Raw genomic sequence first — 25,675 nt, 5'->3', positions numbered from 1 at the left:
CTGTATTGGGAACATGCCTTATGAGAATAGGTTGAGTGAACTTGGTCTTTTCTCCTTGGAGCAACGGAGGATGAGAGGTGATTTGATAGAGCTGTATAAGATGATGAGAGGCATTGATTGTGTGAAGAGCCAGAGGTTTTTGTTTCCCAGGACTGAAATGGGGGCATAGTTTTAAGATGCCTGGGTATAGGTACAAATAGGATGTCAGGGGTAAGTTTTTCACACAGAGTGGTGGGTGTGTGGAATGCACTGCCAGTGAAGGTAGTAAAGGTGGATACAATAGGTTTTAAGAAGCTCTTAGATACATACATGGAACCTAGAAAAATAGAGGGCTATGCAGTAGGGCAATTCTAGGCAATTTCTAGAGTAGGTTACATGGTCAGCACAACATAGTGGGCCAAAGGGCCTGTAATGTGCTGTAACTTTCTATGTTTCCTGAGGCTCCTGTATCATCTTCCTGATGGCAACAGCGCGAAGAGAGCATGTCATGGGTGATGGGGGTCCTTGATGATAGATACTGCTTTCCTACAGAAGCTTTCCAGGTACATGAGCTCAGTGGTATGGAGGGCTGTGGGCTCTATCCATGACTTTTTGTAGGACCTTGTAGGATTTTCCATTCAAGGGCATTGATGTTTCTATACCAGGCTGTGATGCAGCCAGCCAGTATACTCTCCACCACACCTCCATAGAAGTTTGACAAGGTTTTAGATGTCATGCCAAATCTCTAAGGAGATGCCATGCTTTCTTTGTAATGACCCTTACACGCTGGGCCCAGAACATAACTTCTGAAACAGTGACACTGAGAAATTAAAAATTGTTGATCCTCTATACCTCTGATTCCCCTGTTGAGGACTGTCTCCTGGATCTCAGGTTTCCTACTCCTCAACAATAATAAGCTCCTTGGTCTTGCTGATAATGAATGAGAGCTTGATTTTCAATCGCCCTCCTATAGGATTCATCGTTACCTTTGATTCGACCAACAACAGCGGTGTTCAGCAAACATAGATATCTCTCAAAGTGATTCATCACTGGATGTGAGAGAAACTGGAAAATAGTTTGTGAAGCAGGTTGGCACGTTCTTCTACTTGAAGCAAATGAGTAACTCGGACTGCCAAAGTGAGAGGTTGAAGCTCTCTGCAGTATTCTGCAGCTAGTTGATCAGCACAGGGCTTTGTACCCTGTAGCCATGTACCCTGTCTGGGCTGGATGCTGTTTGTGGCTTCATCCTCCTGAAGGATGCTCTCACAAACTAAAATCATTGAATCATTGGGGGCCGTTGGCTTTTGTGAAAGTGCCTCCATATTTTGATGGTCAAAGTGAGCATAAAAGAGCTGGAGATGATCTGGGAACAAATCCTTGTTATCACCTCTGTTGCATTCAAGTCCTGTCACAGCTGCTGAGCGTCCTTCAGCGAATCGCCGCTTTGTTCATGAGGTGGCTTTCTGGAGATCGTACCTGGGCCTCTTGTACTTGGTCACCCGATGTGTTCAGGTCTATGATGAGTCTTGGAACACTGGCCAGGTCACTGACTCGAAGCAGTCCTGTCGATGCTCCTCCACCTCCAATGACCACCTCTTTGTTGTCCTTACTTCTGCAGCCTTGCTCTTTAGCTTCTGCCTGTATGCAGGTAGAAGGAGCACAACAGGTGATCAAATTTCCCTAAATGTTGTCTAGGGAATGAAAGGTAATAGCGTAGCAGTGGTCGAGTATGTTGGGACCCCTGGTGCTGCAGGTGATATGTTCATGATGATTCTTCAAACAAAGCAACACACACAAGCTTGATTCTTCATACAAGCCTCACTGAAGTCCCAACAATGATTGGAAAGGCATTGGAGTAGACTGTTTACTCTTTGCTGATCACAGCATTCCATATCTCGGTGCCTGCTCAACATTGGCCTTCGTCAGTATGTAGATTGCGGTCAGGATCGTGGAGAAGAGCTTCTTGATAAGTAAAGCAGTCGATGTTCCAGGTTGGGGGAACAAGAATGCAACAAAACTGCTGCATCTGAACACCACAAAGAGTTTACCCTAAAAGACAGTTCCCCTCCCCCCTACCCTTTGCCTTCTCCAAATCAGCAGTCCGGTCCATCCAGTGTATCGAGAAGCCCTCGAGGCTAATCATCAACATATCTTGAGTTAGTCATGTCTCTGAATCATGGAATGCAACAATCCCTCATTTTCCTCCGATACATCTGATTCTTGTTCTCCAGCGACAGTACATTTGTTAACAAGATACTGGATAGAGAAAGTTTGATACCTGGGCATTTTAGTCTGGCTTGGAGTCCTCCACTCCTCCTCTCTTCCTGTCATTGCAATGTAACTTTGTCTGCTTAAAGATGCTGTACATGCATTCTTGAGAGTTAAGTCGGTTAAGTCATTCTAAAGATTGTGAAATTTCCAGTTCAAAAGTATGTTACTTAAAGGGAAAGTATAAGATGCAGATTGTAGTGAGAGTAGTTTTGAAGAAGTGTATTCAGAGATATTGTAAGCTGCCTGCAGTGTGTCTCTGTTTTTCTCACGCACCACCTTGAAAGCACCTTAAGGTGCCTACTCCACTATTCAATAAAATTTTAGGTCATCTTTAAGACTAGTACCACTTTCCTGCACCAACTCTGCATGTCTTAATTCTCTCAACATCCAAGAAACTCTTTCAGTCTGGGTCTTGCTGCAGAGTGTCATCCTAAAATGTGGACAATCCCTTCCCATCCCTTGACTCACCACTGAATTCCAGCTTCCAGTATCTGCAGCCTCTCATGTCTCGTCAATCTGTCTTGAATCGACAGCACAGTTATGCCTTCACAGCCATCTTGGGTAGAGAATTTCAAATGTTCAACAGCTGGGTGAAAAAGTTTCTTCCATTTCAGTTCTGATTGGTTGACATCATATGTTGAGACCATGATGCCTAGTTGTAGACACTTGCATTCAAAAGAGATCTGCTCTTCTAAACTCCTTTCCTAATCTGCTCCACGCCTCTTCATTAAAACAATTTCCACCCCCCATCCCAAATCCTGGGTATTTAGAGAGTGACCCTTTGAAATCCGTCTGTACATCTTCACTTTGATAGGGAGACGAGATCTGAACTGATTATTCCAAGTGCAAACTCACCCAAGATCTAACACTATTGTAATAAGATCTTTTTAGTTCAGTATTCAAAACCTCTTCAAATAAAAGCCAGCATACTGTTTGCTTAACTACCTGTCATACCTGTACGACTGCTTTCTGTGATTTTTGTGCAAGAAAATCCAAGTAACTCTCATCACAAATATCTTTCAGTCCTCACCATTTAAAAACAAAATAGATTCTATTTTTTCCAGTCAAAGTGGATGATTTTACTTGTATCTGGATAATATTTCATTGGCTATGCCCTCACCCATTCTCTCAGACTTTAGTATCTCTCTGAACGGCAGCTTTCCACCCCCCACCTCAGCGTGCATTCTCCTTACAAGTGATGCTGTCACCCGACCTTGAATCAGCAGCTCATTTGAAAACAATTTCCCCGCATCTAAATCACTGAATTAGAGTGAAGAACTGGGACCCAGCACAAATCCATTCGTCATGCCCTGTAACCCACAACTGATCTGTACATTTCTGTCTGCTAATTCACCTTCAGCCTATTTATCTCTAATTCTGTTTAATGGTGATAATTTATCGAAGACTATCTGAAAGACCAAAAACAGTAAAACTTGGATAATCTATTATTTCATTCTTTGTAAATCCCTTCCCACTTCCCATGCTCCCTACTCACTCACCTGACTCGCTAGAATACGTATTGTTAGAATTCTTCAGTCTTGAAGAGGGGTTTCGGCCCCAAAACTGTTTTTCTTTTCCATAGATGCTGCCTGAACCTGCTGAGTTCTTCCAGCATTCTGTGTGTGTTGCTTTGGATTTCCAGCAACAGCAGACTTTCTCGTATTTATTGTTATGTAACATCTCAAAACAAAAATGTGTTGATGTACTAATCCAGTAAATTTTCAAAATCTGCTAGTCTGGCACCATCCTAAATCCCTGTGCAGCCAGAATACTTCAAGGGCAAATCCTATTGCAAATACATTTTCTAAATCAAACAGCAGCATGGAAATGAATGAATACCAGATTAAGAAAAGAAACCGTGGTTGCTGTGGTTAGCATGAGGAATTATGTGCAGAATTAAAAGGGCTAAATCCTGACTGACTTCTTTGCAGTTTGGCTAATAATGTTGCACCATAACTAATCTGTTAATTGTAAGAACAATGTAAGGACAAGGGAGTGTTTGTTGCATGAGAAAGCTGCTCTGTGTACCTTTATCAGAGTATGTATGTGATAACGAATGTTTTAACAAGCAGCCCCAGACAGTACTAGGGGCGCACTTAATAGTGGACTTTCCCAGGCTCTGAGCGGGGACTCTGTTTTGTCAGCTGAGCGATGCAAGCTTGCTAATAAACAGTGTGTAATTTTAAGTAAACTGTTTTTGAAAATTATTCCCTGGGTCTGAACCTAAAGTCCTCTGGTAGAGGGGCAGATCAACAAGCGTAGCAGCTAGCACAATGCTATTTCAGCTTGGGGCTTTCTAGACTTCAGAACTCAATTCTGGCACCCTTCGATAAGGAGTCGCTGTACGTCCTCGGCATGGAATGCGTGAGTTTTGCTCTGGGTGCTCCAATTTCCTCCCACAGTCCAAGGATGTGCCAGGTCGGTTAACTAAATTGTCCTGTGATTAATCAGGTTTGTTGGGTGTTGCTAGGTGGTGTGACGCCAAAAGGTAGAATGGGCTACTCGACACTGTATTGCTGGAAAAATAAATAACTTTGTCAATTGAACATGAATACTTCTCTGTATTTTCAATGCAGCTGACCAGTTACATGCATTGCATGCCATCAGAAAAGCAGTCAATCAACGTGTGGACGAGACTTTGAATGAGAAACTCCCTGCCCCATTTGTAGCTCAGCAGGTACATTTCTTCCACTGTTTTGAGGAAGGAGCAGAGGAAGATAACCCACTTCACAAAGAGCTGAGCATTAACTGGTGTCAGGGGGATAAGACTGTGGAAGTAGTGGATGGAGCAACAGGAAAAATCACAGAATAGTAAGTCCTCAGCCATAAGAGTTGTCTTCAACCTGAAGTAAATGTATAAAAGCAAACTGTATCGAGTACCTCAACTCCATCCGCCAAAAATGGATCTTCCTGGTGGCCAAATATTTTAATTCCTATCCCCATTCCTATTCTGACATGAGGGTCCATGGCCTCCTCTTCTGCCACAATGAGGCCACTCTCAGATTGGAGGAGCAACTCCTCATATTCCATCTGGGAACCTCCAACTTGATAACATGTGCACCGATTTATCCTTCCAGTCATTTATTTTTTTTCTCTATTTTTCCCCTTTCACCTCCCCCTTCACTTCTGTTCCCCACTATGGCCTCTTACCTCTTCTTCTTACCTGCCCATCATCTCCCCCTTGTGCCCCTCCTTCTTCCCTTTCTCCTATGATCCACTCCTCTCCTATCAGATACCTCCCTCTCCGGCCCTTTACCTTTCCTTAAGACAGAAGAGCAGAATTAGGCCATTTGGCCAATCGAGTCTGCTCCACCATTCAATCATAGCTGATTCTTTTTTCCCCTCTTCAGCCCCACTCCCCAGTCTCCACCCCATATCCTTTGATGCCACGGGCAATCAAGAACCTAATCAATCTCCACCTTAAGTACATCCAGCGACCTAGCCTCTTCAGCTGCCTGTGATAACAGATTCCACAAATTCACTACCCTCTGGCTCAAGAAATTTCTTTGCATCTCTGTTTGAATGAATCAATCCTGAGGCTGTGCTCTCTTCTTGACTCCCCCACCATGGGAAAATCCCTTCCACATCTGTTCAGTCTTGGCCTTCCAATATTTAAAAGGTTCAATGAGATCTTCCCTTATCCTTCTAAATTCCAGCAAGTACAGATCCAGAGCCATCAAATGTTCCTCATATGATAACCCTTTCATTCCCAGAATCATGCATGTGAACCTCCTCGGAACCCTCTCCAATGCAGCACATCTTTTCTTAGATGAGGAGCCCAAAACTGTTCACAATACTCAAGGTGTGGCCTCACCAGTGCCTTATAAAGCCCCACCATCACATCCCTGCTCTTTCCCACCCACCTGGCATCACCTGTCACCTTCTAGCTAGTCCTCCTTCCACACCCCCTATTCTTTTATTCTGGCATCTTCTCCCTTCCTTTCCAAGAAGGCTCTTGATCCAAAATGTCAATAGTTTATTCATTTTCATGGATGCTGCCTGACCTGCTGAGTTCCTCCAGCATTTTGTGTGTGTTGCTGGGTATTGTTCTAATTGTTAGGTTATATTGGGATGTGCATACATTTCTAAATACCAATCTATACATGGTCTTCACATGGCATTAATGTGGATTGTTAGTTACCTTTAGATGTCAATTAGAAGTTCGAAGGTAAAGACACTTTTAATAAAACTACTACTAGAAATTGCACACTTTGTGATATTGGGATAGCACGGAAATGTAGCGGCTAGCGTAAAGCTTTACCTGAGTTCTTTCCCACCGCTGTTTGTAGTCTTTCCCATGACTGCGCGGGTTTCCTCCTGGAACTCTGGTTTCCTTCTACATTCCAAAGACATTATGGGTTAGATTGTGGGCATGTTATGTTGGCATAACGAAATGGGCAGGCTGATCTCAGTGTGTTCTCAGACTTTATTTACAGGTCCTTCCGGCATAACAAGCCCACACCTCACAATTACACCCATATGACCGGTACGTCTTTGGAATGGTGGGGGAAACCAGAGCACCCAGTCATGGGAAGAACATACACTCTCCTTACAGACAGCAGTGAGAATTGAACTTGGGTCGCTGGCATTGTGACAGTGTTATGCCAACCATTACACTACTGTGCTACCTGTGGACTGATACAAATGACACATTACACTGTACGTGAGACACATAAAGGTAATCTAGTCTAGAAAATGAACGTCCTGTGACCTGTTTATTTATGTAACAGATTTTCCCCCAAGCCATCGGACTACCAACCTAATCCTTATTGTCTTATTATTTATTGTAATGCCTGCATTGTTCTGTGTACTTCATGCAGTCAATAGACAATAGACAATAGGTGCAGAAGTAAACCATTCGGCCTTTCGAGCCCGCACCACCATTTTGAGATCATGGCTGATCAATCACTATCAATACCCTGTTCCTGCCTTGTCCCCATGATTCCCCTATCCATAAGATACCTATCTAGCTCCTTCTTGAAAGCATCCAGAGAATTGGCCTCCACTACCTTCCGAGGCAGTGCATTCCAGACCCTCACAACTCTCTGGGAGAAGTTTCTCCTTAACTCTGTCCTAAATGACCCACCCCTTACTCTCAAACCATGCCCTTTGGTACCGGACTCTCCCAGCATTCGGAACATACTTCCTGCCTCTATCTTGTCCAATCCCTTAATGATCTTATATGTTTCAATCAGATCCCCTCTCAATCTCCTTAATTCCAGCGTGTACAAGCCCAGTCTCTCTAACCTTTCTGCATAAGACAGTCCTGACAACCAAGGAATTAACCTCGTGAATCTACAATGCACTTCCTCTACAGCCAGGATGACCTTCCTTAACCCTGGAGACCAAAACTGTACACAATACTCCAGGTGTGGTCTCACCAGGGCTCTGTACAAATGCAAGAGGATTTCCTTTCTCTTGTACTCAATTCCCTTTGTAATAAAGGCCAACATTCCATTAGCCTTCTTCACTGCCTGCTGCACTTGCTCATTCACCTTCAGTGACTGATGAACAAGGACTCCAAGATCCCTTTGTATTTCTCCCTTACCCAACTCTACACCGTTCAGATAATAATCTGCCTTCCTGTTCTTACTCCCAAAGTGGATAACCTCACACTTATTCACATTAAACGCCATATGCCAAGTATTTGCCCACTCACCCAGCCTATCTAAGTCGCCCTGAATTCTCCTAACATCCTCATCACATGTCACACTGCCACCCAGCTTAGTATCATCCGCAAATTTGCTGATGTTATTTTTTATGCCTTCATCCAAATTGTTTACGTAAATGGTAAACAGCTGTGGTCCCAATACCGAGCCCTGTGGCACCCCACTAGTCACCACCTGCCATTCCGAGAAACACCCATTCACCGCTACCCTTTGCTTTCTATCTGCCAACCAGTTTTCTATCCATGTCAATGCCTTCCCCCCGATACCCTGAGCTTTGATTTTACCCACCAATCTTCTATGTGGGACCTTATCAAATGCCTGGGTAGCTCTGTAGTCTAGTGTAGTTTTTGTGTTGGTTTACATAGTTCAGTGTAGTTTTTGTGTTGTTCATGTAGCACCATTGTCCTGAAAAATGCTGTTTCGTTTTTACTGTGTACTGTACCAGCTGTTATGGTCAAAATGACAATAAAAAGTGACTTGACTTGAGTATAGGGTTGCTCCAGTTGATTTGGTGTTCCTTCCATATTATTACTACTAAGGCAGGTAAACTGGGAACAAATGGATGAAGAATTGACCCAGTTCACCCCTCTTAATGATGATATGGAAGGGCATTACAGTAGTGTAGTGGTTAATGCCACACTGCTACAGCTTGGGGTGCTGGAGTTCAGTTCTGGTGCCCTCTGTACCTTCTCCCCTTGACCAGGTGGATTTCCTCCAGGTGCTGCTGTTTCCTCCCACAGTCCGAAGACATATCGGTTGGTAGGTCATTGTAAATTATCCTGTGATTACGATAGTGTTAAGTAGCTGGGTTCCTGGGCAGTGCGGCTCACTGAGGCAGAAGGGTCTATTCTAAATAAAAATACACTTGGTTGAATAAAATAAACCATATACCAATAAATCTTAGTTTAAGGCATATCTTGTGATAATGACAATCCTCAATACACTTTGAAGCCCTTTGTGGGTTGGGGTCAAGCTTGGATGTTGCATTCCAGCTGTCTGTGATACACAAGCTGGGACAGTACAGTGTGGAGAGTCAGCTGTTGCCCATGCAGCAAGCTCCCCCTCTACAATGAATCCAAAGGAATGTCAGAGATCGGTACTTGGTGCCAGCAGCATCACAGGAGTTGCCAGTCAGCATTGAACACAATGTAGAACTGCGTCTGGCACTCCAGATCCGGACTTTTCCTCAGGGTTTACTCCCGAAGCCTTCCCCATGAGTGGGTGTAGCCACAAGCCAGCATTTAGAGGTTTCCTTTTCCTAGATGAGCTGCCACCAGTCGTTGACAAGCCCCATCTGCCTGAAGCAACTGGTTTTAAGGTGCCAGTAACCCACCTTTGCCCCTTCTCCTGTCAGTAGAAATGGTTCCACCATGCTTAATAGGTAAGCCACACATGAAGGCCAGGATCTGGACAAGGTTGGCAGAGGTTATTTGAACTCACGCCATTGGGAGCACTTAATAGGTGGTGGGAGCTTGTCCCCATTACCACCCAGGGCTATGACGTCCTTAAGGAGCTCCCAGTTCCTTAACTCAGGAGAAAAGGGATGAATAATGTGATGCTTCCTGCGGAGCCACTGACTTGCAGCACCAGAGATCCATATTCAACACTGACCTCCAGTGCTGTCTGTGTGGAGTTGGCAGACACTCCCTATCACTGTGAAGTTTCCTCTCATCTGCTCCAATTTCCTCCTGTATCCCATAGATAAGTGGGTTAGCTGGCAAAATTGTCCCTAGTATACAGGTGACTGAGTGAATCTGGAGACTATTGATAAAATGTGGGTTGAATTGAAATGGAATGTACAATTGGTGTCCATGGAAGCTTCGTGGTTAGCACAGTCAATGGGCTGAATGGCCTTTTTCACTTTGTATGATGCTTATGTACATGGAAGAATGGTATAAAACATCTGTATGGAGGTGTGACGTTCACTGGATTTCACAGTAGTTAAACGTGAGACAGTATTACGAGATGACTTCTTGTAAGGCCATCTGCCCAATCGTTTTGAAAAGTTCATTTAGTGGAGAACTGAAATTTAAAGAACTACTCATCTGTAATTAGTGTACTAATTACAGTATGTAAAGTATACTTTAATGAATTTATACACAAAAGTTTCTGCAGATGCTGGAAATTTAACACATATGAAATATAGGAAGACTCAGCAGGTCAGGCAGCATTTATGAAGAGGAATAAAGAGTCAACTTTCTGGCCAAAACACTTCATCAGGACAGTTGGTATTTTGTGTGTTATGTTTTGTGATGTTTGTAACTCCATAACATAAAACTAATTTAAAGGAAACACAGAGTCAGGAATAACTTGTATTCATTCTTAGAATCATTTTTTTATTTTAGCAAGGCAGTTACATATGATGTGATGGCGTGATGACGCATGCCATTCGCTTACTTTTACTTATAACCGGCATCGCATTATGTAACCAACAAAGAATGCTTATTCGAACAATATATTTACAACGTAACTCAAGTATTACTGAAATATTAAATATGTAACACTTTTAATAACTTTTCAAGAAAGGCAAAAATATGATGCAAGGTTCGGAAGAATACTTTGATTATGTAGAAATACAGGGTATGTTTTGCTAATTACTGGGTCAGTTTGACTTTAATTATTTCTCTTTAACATTACTATTTCAGTTCCCCCTTTAAGAATGGAGTCAACACTGCCAGTCGTTTATGCAAGGCTGCCATGTTCTGTTCCTTTCAACATTTAGCAAGAGAAATGGAGAGATTGGAGCTACTGAAATGGTCAACATATCACGAAGCCAAGGTAAATCAGTCTGTTGTGTTGACGTAAATTGGTTAAGATATTGTACATTTATTTGTTTCAACCAAAGGTAACTAGTTAATCTTATCAAAAATGAAGGAACTAAGAATGAAAAAAAAATCAAAGTCACTGAGCCCAAAGGATCTCAATGCAGAGTAGTATTTCCTGCAACTTTACAGGTTCAACACACACCCTACTAGTCCGGAAAATCTTTGATTAATATTGTGTATTCTATTTTTATAGTTATTTAGAGATACAGCGTGGAACAGCCCCTTTCAGGGCACCCACACCGTGCAGAGTGAATCTATAGTGAAGACATTTTAGGCTCTTGGCTCCCAAATACAAAGCGTGAGATTCCTTCAACTACTCTTTCTGATTTACTGTTTCCTCTCTTTGTAAGCCTAGAGCTGAAAGAGAAGTTTGCTCCAAGAATATCAATACACTGTTTAATCCATCTGCAAGGTCCTGTTTGCCTCCTTGACAAAGATCCTGCAACCTATTGTCTGTGCTTTAAAACCTGAGTTTGAGATTGTTGCTTCAGCCATTTCAAGCATGTTGCACAGGCAGTGATGTCAGTAAAGGTTTGTGTTTTATATAAGTTACAGAACCTCGAAAATTCAAAGGAATGTGTTTTTCCTTCTTTGTCACTTAAGCCATAAAAAACATTTTGTTCCACTTATCTAGTAACGTTAGGATTCGAATTATACCTAATTTCAGCATTTTCATTGAATAGAGTAATACACCGAAGTATACACCATACACCAAAATTACTTGTTTCTGACAGCCTAGCCCAATATTGTTAAAGCTTCTAATGATTTGTCTGCTAATTTATTCAGTGACAAATTTTATCTTTAAAATGTCATGAAATTTTTCTTTATTGATTTGGGGATAGGATATCTTCCAGCCTTCAGTGTTGACATCTGTATTGGGGAATTTTTTTTGGAATTGGCACACCTGACTTGCCTGTGCATTTCCGACACCATGCTCAAAGTTCGGAGTACTTTCATTATCAACGTATACAACCTTGAGATTCGTCTCCTTACAGGCAGCCACAAAAACAAAGAATCCCAACAGAGCCTATTTAAAAAAAAATGACCATCAAATACCCAATGTGCACAAAAGAAATTGTGCAAACAATAAAAGTAAGCAAATAAGATTCAGAACTGAAGTTCAGAGAAGTGAGCCCACAGCCACGCAGCCAGTCACCGCTGTAGCCAATTCAGGAGCCCAGTAGTCTTGGGCCACAGCATCAGTTCAGTGCAGAGACGAGTAAATCTTGAGGAGCGGGGCTCTGAACCACCCTGACCTATTCAATCAGGCCTGGCACTTACATCAGCTAAACATCGGCTCATGAACCCGGGCTTGCCGCTTCGGTATGCTCTCTGGCTCTGCCTCAATTTGACCCATACCCAAACTTTCCAATTCCCAGCACTTAAATCAATCAAACGTCGGGTCTTTCCTTGCTCACGGGCCTGTGCCCCTGCATTGCCTTCACTCACCTCACCTCGAATCTGCTGCATCACCTCCGTATCTACCCTAGCAACGGCCACACTATAAAAGTTGCAGGGACTCCATGGAAATGTTCTCTTTTGCCATTTCTACAGCTTGGATCAGTGCAGGTATGTAGAACAGTAAGGTACAGGAATAGGTTTGTTGGGCACAATGTCTGTGCCGAACATGATGCCAGATTAAATTAATTTGCTTCTGTCCGCAGATGGTTACGTCCTTCTGTCCATGAATATTCACGTGTCTTGTCTAAAAGCCTTTCAAACACCACTATTGTAACAGCTTCCTCCCACTATCCCTGGCAGCCCATTACTGTAGATACATCTCATCATTAAATGGACATAGAACAGTGCAGCAAGGAACAGGCCCCTCAGCCCACAACGTTGTGCAGAGCCAATTAATCAAATGGCCAACCAACTAATCCCTTCTGCCTACACAATGTACATATCCTTCCATTTTCCTCACAGTTATGACCTACCTAAACGTCCCTTAAAAGTCTCTAATGTAATCTGTCTGTACTACCACCCCAGGCAGCGCATTCCAAGCACCCACCACTCTCTGAGTGAACTTGCCCCTCACATCTCCTTTGTCTTATATGCATGCCCTCCGGTACTAGACAATTCAATCCTGGGAAAGGATTGAATGCTGAATGAAACAGCATTCCTCTGGGACCAAGGTGCAAAACATACACAGCACATTCAAAATAGCAAGCAAAAAAACCAGTCACACAACACACACACTCACTCACCCCTATATACATAGCCCAAGTCCCTGAGTGGCATATCCCGCAAACTGATGGTACAGGTGTCCCCCGTTTTTTGAATGTTCGCTTTACGTCAACTCGCTGTTACGAAAGACCTACATTTGTTACCTGTTTTCGCTAACAGAAGGTGTTTTCACTGTTACAAAAAAAGGCAGCGCGTGCCGAGCAGCCGAGCTCCTCCCCCGGAACTGCATTCTAGCCGCCACTGCTTAAACACCTGCCTGTGAGCACCTGTGCTTTATGTCGATTTATTTTATGCATCCGTTAGCAAGATGAGTTCTAAGGTATCGGAAAAGCCTGAAAGAGTGCGTAAGGGTGTTACACTTAGTGTAAAGCTAGACATAGTAAAGTGTTTCGATCGCGATGAACGAAGTAAGGACATAGTGAGTTTGGCTAAGGGTTTGTGGAAGTTGACGAAGATGATGTTGAAGAGGTTTTGGCATCCCATGACCACGAACTGACAGATGAAGAGGAAAGGATAACAATTGAAACAGAACACAGTAGCGAATGGCCCGAAAGTGAAGTCGTCCAGGAACTGAACATGAAGCAATTGTGTGAGAATTTCGCTGAGATTGACCACGCTGCAATGATTGCAGAAAAGTATGACTTTAATTTTGAAAGGGTACGTAGGTTTAGGGCATATTTGCAGGATGGTTTGAGTGCTTACAAAGAACTGTATGATAGAAAAATGCACGAGGCTAAGCAGTCAAGCATACCGTCGTTTTTCAAGCCTTCTACACCAGCCACACCAGACGATGAATCTCGACGTTTGACATCGAGGCAGGCAGACATAGAAGAAGGTGACCTGCCTGCCCTGATGGAAACAGACGACGATGAGATGACACCCCAGTCTCCTCTACCTCCCACCACCCCAACCTCCGACAACTCAGCCTAACACACCATCAGTGTGCTCACTGTCTTCCCGATTCTGGTAAGTGAACTACACTGGGCGTACATTATTTCTACTTTATATAGGCTGTGTATTTTTATGTGTTATTTGGTAGCTCCATAGCTTAAAGGTTACTGGAAAGAGTGTTTCTGCCGGGAGCGCTTGCGTCTTGTGCTTTTGCCGCGAGTGCTGCTGAGAGCGCTTGCGTGAAATTTTCGCTGCGGTGAACAGTATTGCCAATAATTGTAGAAAAGTATTCCTACATTATATAGGCTGTGTATTTATCAGATCATTCCTGCTTTTACTACAAGTTACTGTTATTTTAGGTTTTATGTGTTGTTTGGCATGATCTGGTAGGTCTGTGAACGCTCACAAATTTTTCCCATATAAATAAATGGTAATTGCTTCTTCACTTTACGACATTCCGGCTTACGAACCGTTTCATAGGAACGCACTAACTTCGACTAGCGGGGGAAACCTGTACTGTATATCTGTGCTTTCCACTATCAGATCTCTCCTCAGCCTCTGCCGCTCCAGAGAAGACAACCTGAGTTAATCCAGCCTCTCATGACAGCACATGTCCTCTAATCCAGATAGCATTCTGGTAAACCTGCACCCTCTCCAAAGTCTTGACATCCTGCCTACAGTGGAGTGACCAGAACTGTATGCAATACTCCAACGTGTGGTCTAACTAGAGTTTTATAAATATTTCTTATGTGGCTACAAGAATAACATTTTAAATAGTTTGAGATTTTTCCCCAAAGTGATATAACCTTTTCTAAAATCAGCCATGGATCTCCTTAAGATCAAGCTATCTGTAGGAAAATTCTTTTTGAATGCAACAAGACCACAATATTTTAATCTTCTATCTTCTATCTACAGTGACAGGAAGAACAGAAGTCTTTGAAGCAATCATCTTTTTGCATCAATTAATTTATGATGATCAAAGATCCTGAGGAAGATTTATTTCTAGTTCAGCTTGGCAGGGTAATTCAGTAACCAAAACTGCTCTAAGTTCAACTCATAATTTGCACCAGCCTCCCATTTGTGCGAAAAATCAATTTCCTTTCTGTCAAAGCTTCATTTTTCTCAAATCTCCCACATGTGACTACTCCCCTTGCCTCAGATGTGCAGAGAACATTTCCTGAGTATAGTTTTGAAACTTGCAGTCAGAGATTATTGACGAATACAAATGGGTGGCCACTTTCCATGCCATTGTCTGCATTGGTAAATGGACTGAGTTCTTGGCAGCTGCAACAGCCAACGTTGTCTTTGAATCACTGATCTGCAAATTTACTGACAGAATCAATTAACTTTCTAGGAGTTCTGTAGTTCTAGGTAAATTTATTATCAAAGTACAGATATAAAACCATAAGATATAGGATCAGGGTTAGGCCATTTGGCCTATCAAGTCTGTTCTACCATTTTGTCTTGGCTGATCCATTCTCCTCTCAACCCCAATCTCCTGCCTTCTCCCCTTGTCCCTTCATGCCCTGACTTATCAAGAATCTATCAACCTCTTCCTTAAATATACCCACTGAATATACCCTCATCCACCCAGGACATGCTCTTTTCTCTTCGTTACTGTCAAAAAGGAGATACAGAACCCTGAAGACACGTGCTTAACGATTCAGGACCAGCTTCTTCCCCTCTGCTATCTGATTTCTAAATGGACTACCTCACTTTTTTTCTATTTTTGCACAATTTTTCATTGAACTATTTAATATATATATTCTTACTGTATATATTATATATAATGTATATATATTTAATATATACATTATGTATAATATAATGATATATACATAATTATATATTCTATATTCTTACTGTAATTCTTACATCCGGTGCTCCTGGTGTGAACTTTCTGCTTTCTGCAGAGATCGCTCCCTACGCGACTCCCTTGCCCATTCATCCCCCCCATCCCTTCCCACCGATCTCCCTCCTGGCACTTATCCTTCCAAGCGGAACAAGTGCTACACCTGCCCTTACACTTCCTCCCTCACCACCATTCAGGGCCCCAGACAGTCCTCCCAGGTGAGGCGACACTTCACCTGTGAGTCAGCTGGTGTGGTATACTGCGTCCGGTGTTCCCGGTGTGGCCTTTTATATATTGGTGACACCCGACGCAGACTGGGAGACCGTTTCGCTGAACACCTACGCTCGGTCCACCAGAGAAAGCAGGATCTCCCAGTGGCCACACATTTTAATTCCACGTCCCATTCCCATTCTGATATGTCTATCCATGGCCGCCTCTACTGTCAAGAAGAAGCCACACTTAGGTTGGAGGAACAACACCTTATATACTGGCTGGGTAGCCTCCAACCTGATGGCATGAACATTGACTTCTCTAACTTCCATTAATGCCCCTCCTACCCTTCTAATCCCATCCCTGATATATTTTGGGGGGTTTTTCCCCTCCCTTTTTTTTCTTTCTCTCTCTGCCCATCACTCTGCTTGTTCTCCATCTCCCTCTGGTGCTCCCCTCCCCCTTTCTTTCTCCCTAGGCCTCCTGTTCCATGATCCTTTCCCTTCTGTAGCTCTGTATCCCTTTTGCCAATCACCTTTCCGGCTCTCAGCTTCACCCCACCCCCTCCGGTCTTCTCCTATGATTTTGCATTTCCCCTCTCCCTCCTACTTTAAAATCTCTTACTATCTTTCCTTTCAGTTAGTCCTGACGAAGGGTCTCAACCCGAAACGTCGACAGCGCTTCTTCCTATAGATGCTGCCTAGCCTGCTGCGTTCCCCCAGCATTTTGTGTGCGTTGCTTGAATTTCCAGCATCTGCAGATTTCCTCGTGTCTGCCTTCTTACTGTAATTGATTTATTTATATTTGTCATGAATACTTCTGCCACTAAATTAACAAATTTCATGGCATATGTTGGTGATATTAAACCTGATTCTGACCTGGCCTCCACAGCTGCCATTGGCTATAAATTCCACAGGTTCACCACTCTCCAGCTACAGAAATTCCTCCTTATCTCCATTGTAAAAGGATGTCCCTTTATTCTGAGGCTGTATTCTCTGGTCTTAGACACCCCCACCATAGGAAACATCCTCTCCACATCCACTCTGTCAAGGCCTTTCGATTGGTTTCAGTGATGTCATCCCACATTATTCTGAATTCCAGTGAGTACAGGTCCAGAGCCATCAAACACTCCTCATATGACAAGCCTTTCAATCCCGGAATCATTTTTGTGAACCTCCTTTGAACCCTCTCCAATGTCAGCACTCCCTTAGATAAGGGGCCCAGAGCTGCTCACAGTTGTCCATGAGGTTTCACCCGTGCTTTATAAAGCCTCAACATTACATCCTTGCTTTTGTATTCTAGTCCTCATGTCACCAGATACAATCCTGAGATTCATTGTCTGGTGGACAGACTCAGTCCATCCATAGAATAATATCCATAACCAAATCAATGAAAGACTTGGGCATTCAACCAGAGTGCAGCAGTTAACTGCGTAAATACAAAAAGAAAGAAAGAATAATAAGAAACTTGCAAGTGACTTGAAATTTGCAAATTCTTAAACTGATTCTTTGTAATATCTAAGCTGACCTGATCCTGCAATTTGTGGTTGAATTACACCTGCAATCATTTAACTGATTTCAGATATAAAAATGTGAATATTATCCACATCTCTATATGTGTAGTGATAGTCTGGTTTTGCATAATCATTTCAGATGAGAGCTAAAGGATATCAACGAGCCAAGGACGTCATGAAATATCACTTTCGATTCACTGGAGCAGGTCCATGGCCACAGAAACACTTTGTTGACAACTTCAGCAAATAGAGTTCATTTGGATATAAAATAACTTTTTTGTTTTTTTTTGTTTAAAGATCATTCTGAAGTTAGAAACAGAAAATTCTGGAAATAATCTTCAGGCAGCCTGATTCTCAGTTTTTTTTTTGTTTGGATCATGCTCTACTCCTTTTGTGAAATGAGTGAGAATTATCTTTTAAATAACTGGCCATGTGGCTTTTGTTTCAGTTGTAATATTAAAATACCATTTCAAGAAACTATTAAGTGTTGTACTTTGTAAATAGTTTGTTCTGTCACCTGCTCCATTGCTGGTTCAAGTTTTACACATGCCTCTTGTCATTGCTGGCAAATATCTGAATGGTGACAGGAAATGCACCAGCGTCAGCACAAGTCAGAAACAGAGAAACAAGACTAAGCCATTTAGTTGTTCAGTGCACACAACATGTCCTCCTACTACATCCTAGAGCCTAGAAAGCAAGGCTCTTCGGATTAGGACAAACACGAGGTAGTCGCGGGAAGCTGAGGAATGATTACAGGGTTGCTTTGAGTAAGTGGAATGGACTGTGTTCAAGCACTCATCTAGGGTTCTGAATGAATACACCAGGGTTGAAACTGCTGTAGATGAGTGTGTCCCCATGAAATCGTTCAGGGTTGGTTTGCCCCAATGAATCATTAAAGCCAGGATTTGCTGAGGGCCAGATCAGAGGCATTCAAATTGGGAGATCAGGAATGCAAGAAGAGTTACAAGTATGATCCCCAGAAAGCCACCTCACGGGTTTCAATGCGATAATTTCCTACCAAGTTAAATCAAGTGACATGGGGAACAGTAGGGCTTCAGTTCCAGATGAGCTCAGTGCCTTCAATACTCACTTTGACTGTCAGAACACGGAGGAACCTTAGCAAATCTGTACATCTCCTATTAAACCTTTGGACTCAGTAACTATATAACAATTACAGTCGGCCCTCCTTATCCACAGGGGATTGGTTCTGAGACCCCCCCACGGATGCTCAAGTCCCTTATTTAACCTGAATCAGTGCAGTGACCTTTAGGACCCAGCGCAACCCCAGACTTTATTTAACATGTTCAGAGCGGTGGGCATTAGGACCCCCGGTGTAGCTCTGAATCCGTGGCGTTTCTGTTCACGAAAATAATCACGATCGCGATTGAAAATAAGGTGGAAGTAATAAAGCAATCGGAAAGAGGTGAAGCGCCATCGGTCACTGGAAAAGTGTTAGGCTACAGTCGGTCAACGATTGGAACAATTTTAATGGAGCATGTGAAAGGCCCTGCCCCAATGAAAGCTACGATTATTACTAAGCAACGCAGTGGTTTAATTACTGGGTTTTTGATCCTCCACATCAACCCGGCATGATCGATAGCGATCTGTCACTCAATTGACCTCGGGAACTTCTGAGCCCGGCGCTGAAACATACGTTCTTAAGTGTTTTATATGCATAGAAAGGTAAAATATATACTATATACGAATGCAAAAGTTTGATTAACTGACGCTAAGTAATACTGGATGTACCTGTTCCAACTTGCTTATAAGAGAACTTCAGATTTTTTTAAATCCCAATCCACGATGACCCATGCACATCCTCCCGTATACTTTAAATCATCTCTTGATTACTTATCACAGCTAATACAATGTAAATGCTATGTAAAATAGTTGTTATACTGCATTGTTTAGGGAATAATGACAAGGAAAAAAGTCTGTACGTGCTCGAACAACAAATGCTGGAAGAGCACTTCTGGGTTTTCACGATTCGCGGTTGGTTGAATTCGCGGATAAGGAGGGCTGACTGTACAGCGCGGAAACAGGCCATCTCAGCCCTTCTAGTCCATGCCAAGTAGTAGCTGAAGATGATGTGTGGGCTGCCTTCAGGAGAGAGAATCAAAGGAAAGCACCCAGCCCGGATGGGGTAGCTGGCCGAGTATAAAAGGCTTGTGTTGACCAGCTGGCTGACGTGCTTATGGATATCTTCACCTCTCGCTTCAGCTGTGTGGAACCCACCTACTTCAAGTGCATGGTGATCTGCCTCAATGACTATCGCCCAGTTGCATTTACATCCACAGTGATGAAGTGCTTTGAGATGCTTATGATGAAGCATATCAGCTCCTGTCTGAGTGGCAACTTAGATCTGCTCCATTTTGCTTCGTGGAGCAACAGGTTCATGGCAGATGCTATCTCATTGGCTCTTAATGCAACATGGAACATGTGGACAGCAAAGATGCAAACATCAGGATGCTCTTTATTGATTACAGCTCAGAATTTAATACCATCATCTCCTCAAAAACTAATCGGTAAATTCCAAGACCTGGGCCTCCATACATCCGTGTGCAGTTGGATCCTGGATTCCTTCACTTGCAGACCCCAGTCAGTTTGGGTTGGCAAAAACATCCCCACGATCTCCATCAGCACAGATACACCACAGAGCTGTGTTCTTAGCCCCCTGCTCTACTCGCTTCACACCTATGACTGTGTGGCTAAGTGCAGCTCCAACACCATATTCACGTTTGCTGATGAGACTACTGATGTGGGCCATATCAAAGGTGGTGGTGACAGGAAGGAGACTGAAAATTTGACTGAATGGTGTCATAACAACAACCTCTCACTCAATGTCAGCAAGCCCAAGGAATTGATTGTAGACTTCAGGAGAGGGAAACCAGAGGTCCATGAGCCAGTCCTCATTGGAGGATCAGAGGTGGGGAGGGTCAGTAACTTTTAAATTTCTAGGTGTTACTATCTCAGAGGACCTGTCCTGGACCCATCATGTATATGTAATTTGAAAGTACAACAACACCTCTACTTAATCAGTCTGCAGAGATTCGGCATCACATAAAAAACTGACAAACTTCTATAGCTGTGTGGTGGAGAATGTTTTAACTGATAGCATCACTGCCTGGTATGGGAACATCAATACCTTTGAGCGTAAAATCCTACAAAAGGTAGTGAATCCGGCCCAGTAGATCACAGTAGACCAACCATTGAACACATCTACATGAAACACTATCATAGAAAAGCAGCATGCATCATCAAAGATCCTCACCACCCAGGCCATGCTCTTTCCTCACTGCTGTCATCAGGTAGAAGGTACAAGAGCCTCAAGACCAAGTTCAAGAACAGTTACTACCCCTCAACCACCAGACCCTTGAACAAAAGGGGACAATTGCACTCATTTATTGAGATGTTCCTACAACCAATGATCTTATTTTAAGGACTCTTTATTGCTATTTTATGCTCTTGTTATTTACTTCTATTTGCATTTGTTGTATTCTATGCTCTACTTGAGCTTCCATTGATCCTGTTATACTTACTATTCTAGGGATTTGCTGAGTATGCCCGCAGGAAAAAAAGAATCACAGGGTTGTATGTGGTGACATGTATGTAGTCTGAAAATTTACTTTGAGCTTTGTTGTGCTGCAGGGACTCAGCATGTCAGGCAGCATCTTTGGAAAGGAATAAACAGTCAACATTTCAGGCCAGTGTCTTTCCTCAGGACTAGAAAGGAAGGGGGAAAGGAGCCAGAATAAATAAGGTAGAAGTTAGGGATGGAGTACTAGCTGGTAGATAGTAGCTGAGGGGAAGGTAGGATGACCAGCATCTGCAGAATCTCTAGTGTTTATGATTTAGTCATTCAGTTGGGCTCCCAAGTTCTATTTGATTATTTACCCACAAGGAAGGAACACTAATTACTGGGGTTATTTTCCTAGGGCAAGGTTATGAAGGATAGTGACAAAAGTGAGGAAGGAAATAACAAGGGCTTCTCAAGATCTTCCAGTAGAATGCCTACACAGTGAGAAGTTAACCTAAATCACGAGACAGCCTGCAGATGCTGGAAATCCAAAGCAATACACACAAAATGCTAGATGAAATCAATGGGTCAGGCAACATCTATGGAAATGAATGAAGGGTCATCGTATCAGGCTGAGACCCTTCTTCTGGTCTGGAAAGGGGCACCAGAATGAAAAGGTAGGAGGGGAAAGAGGATACCTGGAAGGTGATAGGTTAAGCCAGCTGGGTGGGAAAAGGCTGGAGAGGAAGGAATCTGATAGGAGAGGAGAGTGGACCATGGGAGAATAGTGAAGGAGGCGGGGTACCAGAGGGAGGTGATAGGCAAGTGAGAAGAGGTAAGAGGCCAGAATGGGGAATAGAAGAGGGGAAAATATTTTTACCAGGTGGAGTTATCAATATTCATGCCAGGTTGGAGGCTCCACCCTAAAGGTGGCCTTAACTTGGTATTTTGTGTGTATGTTGACAGGGTAGATGTTGAGATGTTTGCACTACTGGGAGAGGCATGAACAAGAGGATGTTGTTACAGAATTAGGGGATAGTCATTAAAAAAAAACAAATTACTTCTGAGGTTAATGAATGTCTGGTGTTTGTTTCCAAGAGCACTTGAACCCCACTGTTGTTGCTGATGGTACAGCTGCTCTTCATTGTCCCCACACACAGAGAGAACACACGATTGCTGTACTTAATGTTCAAACAGCATGTTGCCAACTTTCCTTTCCCAGCGCATCGATGGAGCAGCAATCTCTGTTCATGTGATTGCCTGACTGGGAGGCGGAGTGAGTGGAATCAGGCCTGCAGCCTCTGTTTGTATTAAGATTGAATTAAATTATCTTTATTGTCATTATACATAGGTACAATGAAACTCTGTTTGGCTTCCTCTCAGGCAATTAAATAAAACAGTAGATAAAAACAAGACAGTAATGGAAAAACAGTATTAGATAGATAAGTAGCAGAAAATAAGTTTCAGCAGCACCAGAATATCACAGTAATGCACAAAGTGCCGTCAGTGCCAGTATTTGAGTCCTTGTGTGTGCTCACAGTTTCAGTCATTGTTCTGTGGGAGTGGTGCGATAGAGGCCACAGCTCTGGGGTAGAAGCTGTTCCTCAGTCTATTTGTTCTGGCTTTTAGTGTCCTGAACCTTTTGCTGGATGGAAGCGGGTCAAACAGGGAGTGGCCGGGGTGTGCGGTGTCTCTGGTTATGCTGATTACTTTCCTCCTGAGTCTGCTGGAATAGATGGTGTCCAGTCCTGGGAGCTCCATCCTGACAATTCGCCTTCATAGTTCTTAGCACAGTTCAGTTCTTGAAGATACTGGTGACATTTCATGTATTTCTCGTGGTTAGTGCCTATCCAGTTCCTGGGCATTTGTACTGGATATGTTCCACGCACCTAGTTGGGGTATTTTGAAGCTTGAGACAACCATTACGTGCCCTCACCTTGTCTGAACTCAATAATGCCTGAAATCATTATAGGTTCATAAACACGAGAGGTTCTGCAGATGCTGGGAATCCAACATTAGTTACACACACTACACACACACACACACACACACACACACACTCACACTCACACTCACACTCACACTCACACTCACACTCACACACTCCCGGACCTATAGAATTCTTCCAGCAGTTTGCATTTATATAGATTCAGGAGCTTTTGAAATGTATGATAATTTGGTTGAAGATGTACTGCCATGCCCATGGTCTTGTAGATTGAATCGTATTGCATTGAGAGGTAGTTAAACGGAAACCTCAGATCTAATGGAATATCTCATTATTTATTCAATAATTTAACAACTATTCATAATTCATTGGGACAGGTGCTGGAGAGTGCTTGATAAAGAGGAAATGGACAAAGTTGTTCTATGACGGCAGAGTTATATAAACTGTTTATCAACAGTAAATTAAACAAGGGACTGCCCCTCGTAACTAAGTGCTAATCTGCAGAATGAACATGTCAGCTTCACTACTTATCATTCTCCAGCTCTCTCTTCCTTACCTGGTGGAAGGGGAGATGTGCACAAATCCATCACAACTCAAATACAGTTTATCTACTCTTCAGAAACAGCCTCTCAAAAAGGCTACGCTGGAATTCTAGAAGTTAAACTTGGTTTCTTGCCACTCAGTAAAAAGCACTTGTCCAATCCATTCCTCCATTCACTTTTCTACGGAAGAGCTTTGCCATTGCCTTCTGGGCAGTGCCTTTACAAGACGGGTGACCCCAGAGATTCAGAGATTGCCTGGTGTCAGTAGACAAGTAACCAGGACTTGTGATATTCACCAGCTTCACATGACCCTGATCAGGTAGCTAAGCAGGTGCTAAATCTACAGGCTAGTGGAAGGAAGGAACACTTTACACTTTGGTATAGACAAATGGGTAAAGAATAGAATAATAAGGAGCTTATATAGGCATTATTAAGGTTGGTATAGCTGGGGGTGGGTGGCAGTGTAGTAGTGGATATAAGCTTCCACTCCCAATGGCGTCTGTCTCAAACAGCTTCTGACAACCCTCCAACTCCTGGCCTTCACGTTTGGCTTAGCTACTATGTCCAGCAGAACCATTTCTATTGACAGGAGAAGGAACAAAGGTGGGTACTGGCATTTTAAACTAGTTGCTTTGGGCAGATGGGGCTCGTCAGTTATGGTTGACAGCTGATCTAGGAGAAGGAAAACTGACCTCTCTTCACCTGTCTCACCTTCCCCCAGTGCCCTTTCTCATCCCTTTTTCCCCTGGCTCACTCTCCCATCAAATTCTTTCTTCACCAGCCCTTTGACCTTCCCGTGTACCTGCGGAGAAATTACTTCAGTCAGACGGTGGTAAATCTAGAATTTGTTGCCATGAGCAGCTGTGGAGACCAAGTCATTGGGTGCATTTAAAGCAGAGATAGATAGATTCTTGATTAGCCGGGGTATCAAAGGGTTTGAGGAGAAGGCATGGGAGTTGGGATGACTGGAAGAATTGGATCAGCCACAATTGAATGGCAGAGCAGATGTGATGGGCCGAATGGCCTAATTCTGCTCCTATATCTTATGGCTTCTAGCACTTTCCAAGTAATCCTCCTTCCCCTCTGCCCACCAGTTTACTCTGGTATCTTCCCCCTTCCTTTCAAGTCTTGAAGAAGGGGCTTGGCCCAAAGCATCAACCGTTCACTCATTTCCAGCATTTTATGTATTACAATTCTCCTGCCTCACCTATGCCAGAGCTTTTCAAATGATATTATGCCTTATATTTGTTTGATAAGCCATCATAGACTCCACTCTGACTGAGGCACAGCTGAGACATTAATGAGGCATTTGATGAAAGTGGTGAAGATTACCCAGCTTGTGCAAGGCAGGTTAGTGTATGGACCTAAAGTAACTTTCTGCACCAAAGTTGTAGTAAATTGATTATACAAATACGTATACAACCCTGAGATTCATTTTCAACTTCGAAGTTTTTAAGAGTATGAGCAAGTGAAGTTGTCCCCTCGGTTCAAGAGCCTGCTGGCTGAGGGGCAGTAACTGTTCCTGAACTTGGTGATGTGAACCCTATGACCCCTGTACTTTCTTCTTGATGGCATTAGTGAGAAGAGAGCATAGCCTGAGTGGTGGGGGACACTGATGATGGATGCTGCTTTCCTGAGATATAGATGTGCTCAATGGTGGGGAAGGGCTGTACCCATGATGGACTGGGCTGTATCCACTACTTTTTTTGCAAGTTTTTCTGTTCAAGGGCATAGATGTTTACATGCCAGTCTATATTGCAGCCAGTCAATATTCTCTCCACCAGACATCTGTAGAAGTTTGTCAAAGTTTCAGATGTCATGCCAAATCATTGCAAACTTTTAAGTAGAAGCTGTGCAGTGCTTTCTTAATTGCACTTAGGTGGCTGGACCCAGGACAAATTCTTAGAAATAACACAGCAAGGAATTTAAAGTTGACAACTCTCTCCACCTCTTTTCCCCTGATGAGCAATGGCTTATGCACCTCCCGTTTCCTTCTCCTGAAGTCAATAATCAGCTCCTTGGGACATTGAGTGAGAGGTTGTTGTGGCATCACTCACAGATTTTCAATCTCTATCCTCGATGCTGATTCATCACCGTCTCTGATTTGGCCTTTCATGGTGATGTCAGCAAACTTCAATATAATATTAAAGACTTGCTTGTCCACACAGTTGTAAGTGTAAAGTGAGTAGAGCAGGCGGGGGCAAAGCATAGAGTCTCGTGGTATCTGCGTTGATGGAGATTGTGGAGGATGTGTTGCCAATCCAAACTGTCTGGGGT

At 43.1% G+C, this 25,675-nt stretch overlaps 1 protein-coding gene across 1 annotated transcript in view; it reads left to right on the top strand.

Annotated features, from left to right (window-relative positions):
- The window catches only part of adad2 (adenosine deaminase domain containing 2), a 100,894-nt gene extending 83,165 nt beyond the window's left edge, over nt 1-17,729 (top strand). Inside the window, 3 exon segments of the mRNA XM_059951332.1 lie at nt 4,827-5,061; nt 10,565-10,697; nt 17,534-17,729. Of these exon segments, the coding sequence (XP_059807315.1) occupies nt 4,827-5,061; nt 10,565-10,697; nt 17,534-17,644 (479 nt within the window). The 3' untranslated portion in view covers nt 17,645-17,729.
- Nucleotides 17,730-25,675: the final 7,946 nt, after the last annotated feature.

Source organism: Hypanus sabinus, chromosome 26, assembly GCF_030144855.1.
Source record: "Hypanus sabinus isolate sHypSab1 chromosome 26, sHypSab1.hap1, whole genome shotgun sequence".
Classification (NCBI taxonomy): Eukaryota; Metazoa; Chordata; class Chondrichthyes; order Myliobatiformes; family Dasyatidae; genus Hypanus; species Hypanus sabinus.
Note: the sequence above shows the minus strand (reverse complement) of the source record. Positions and strands in the feature narration are given on the sequence as shown.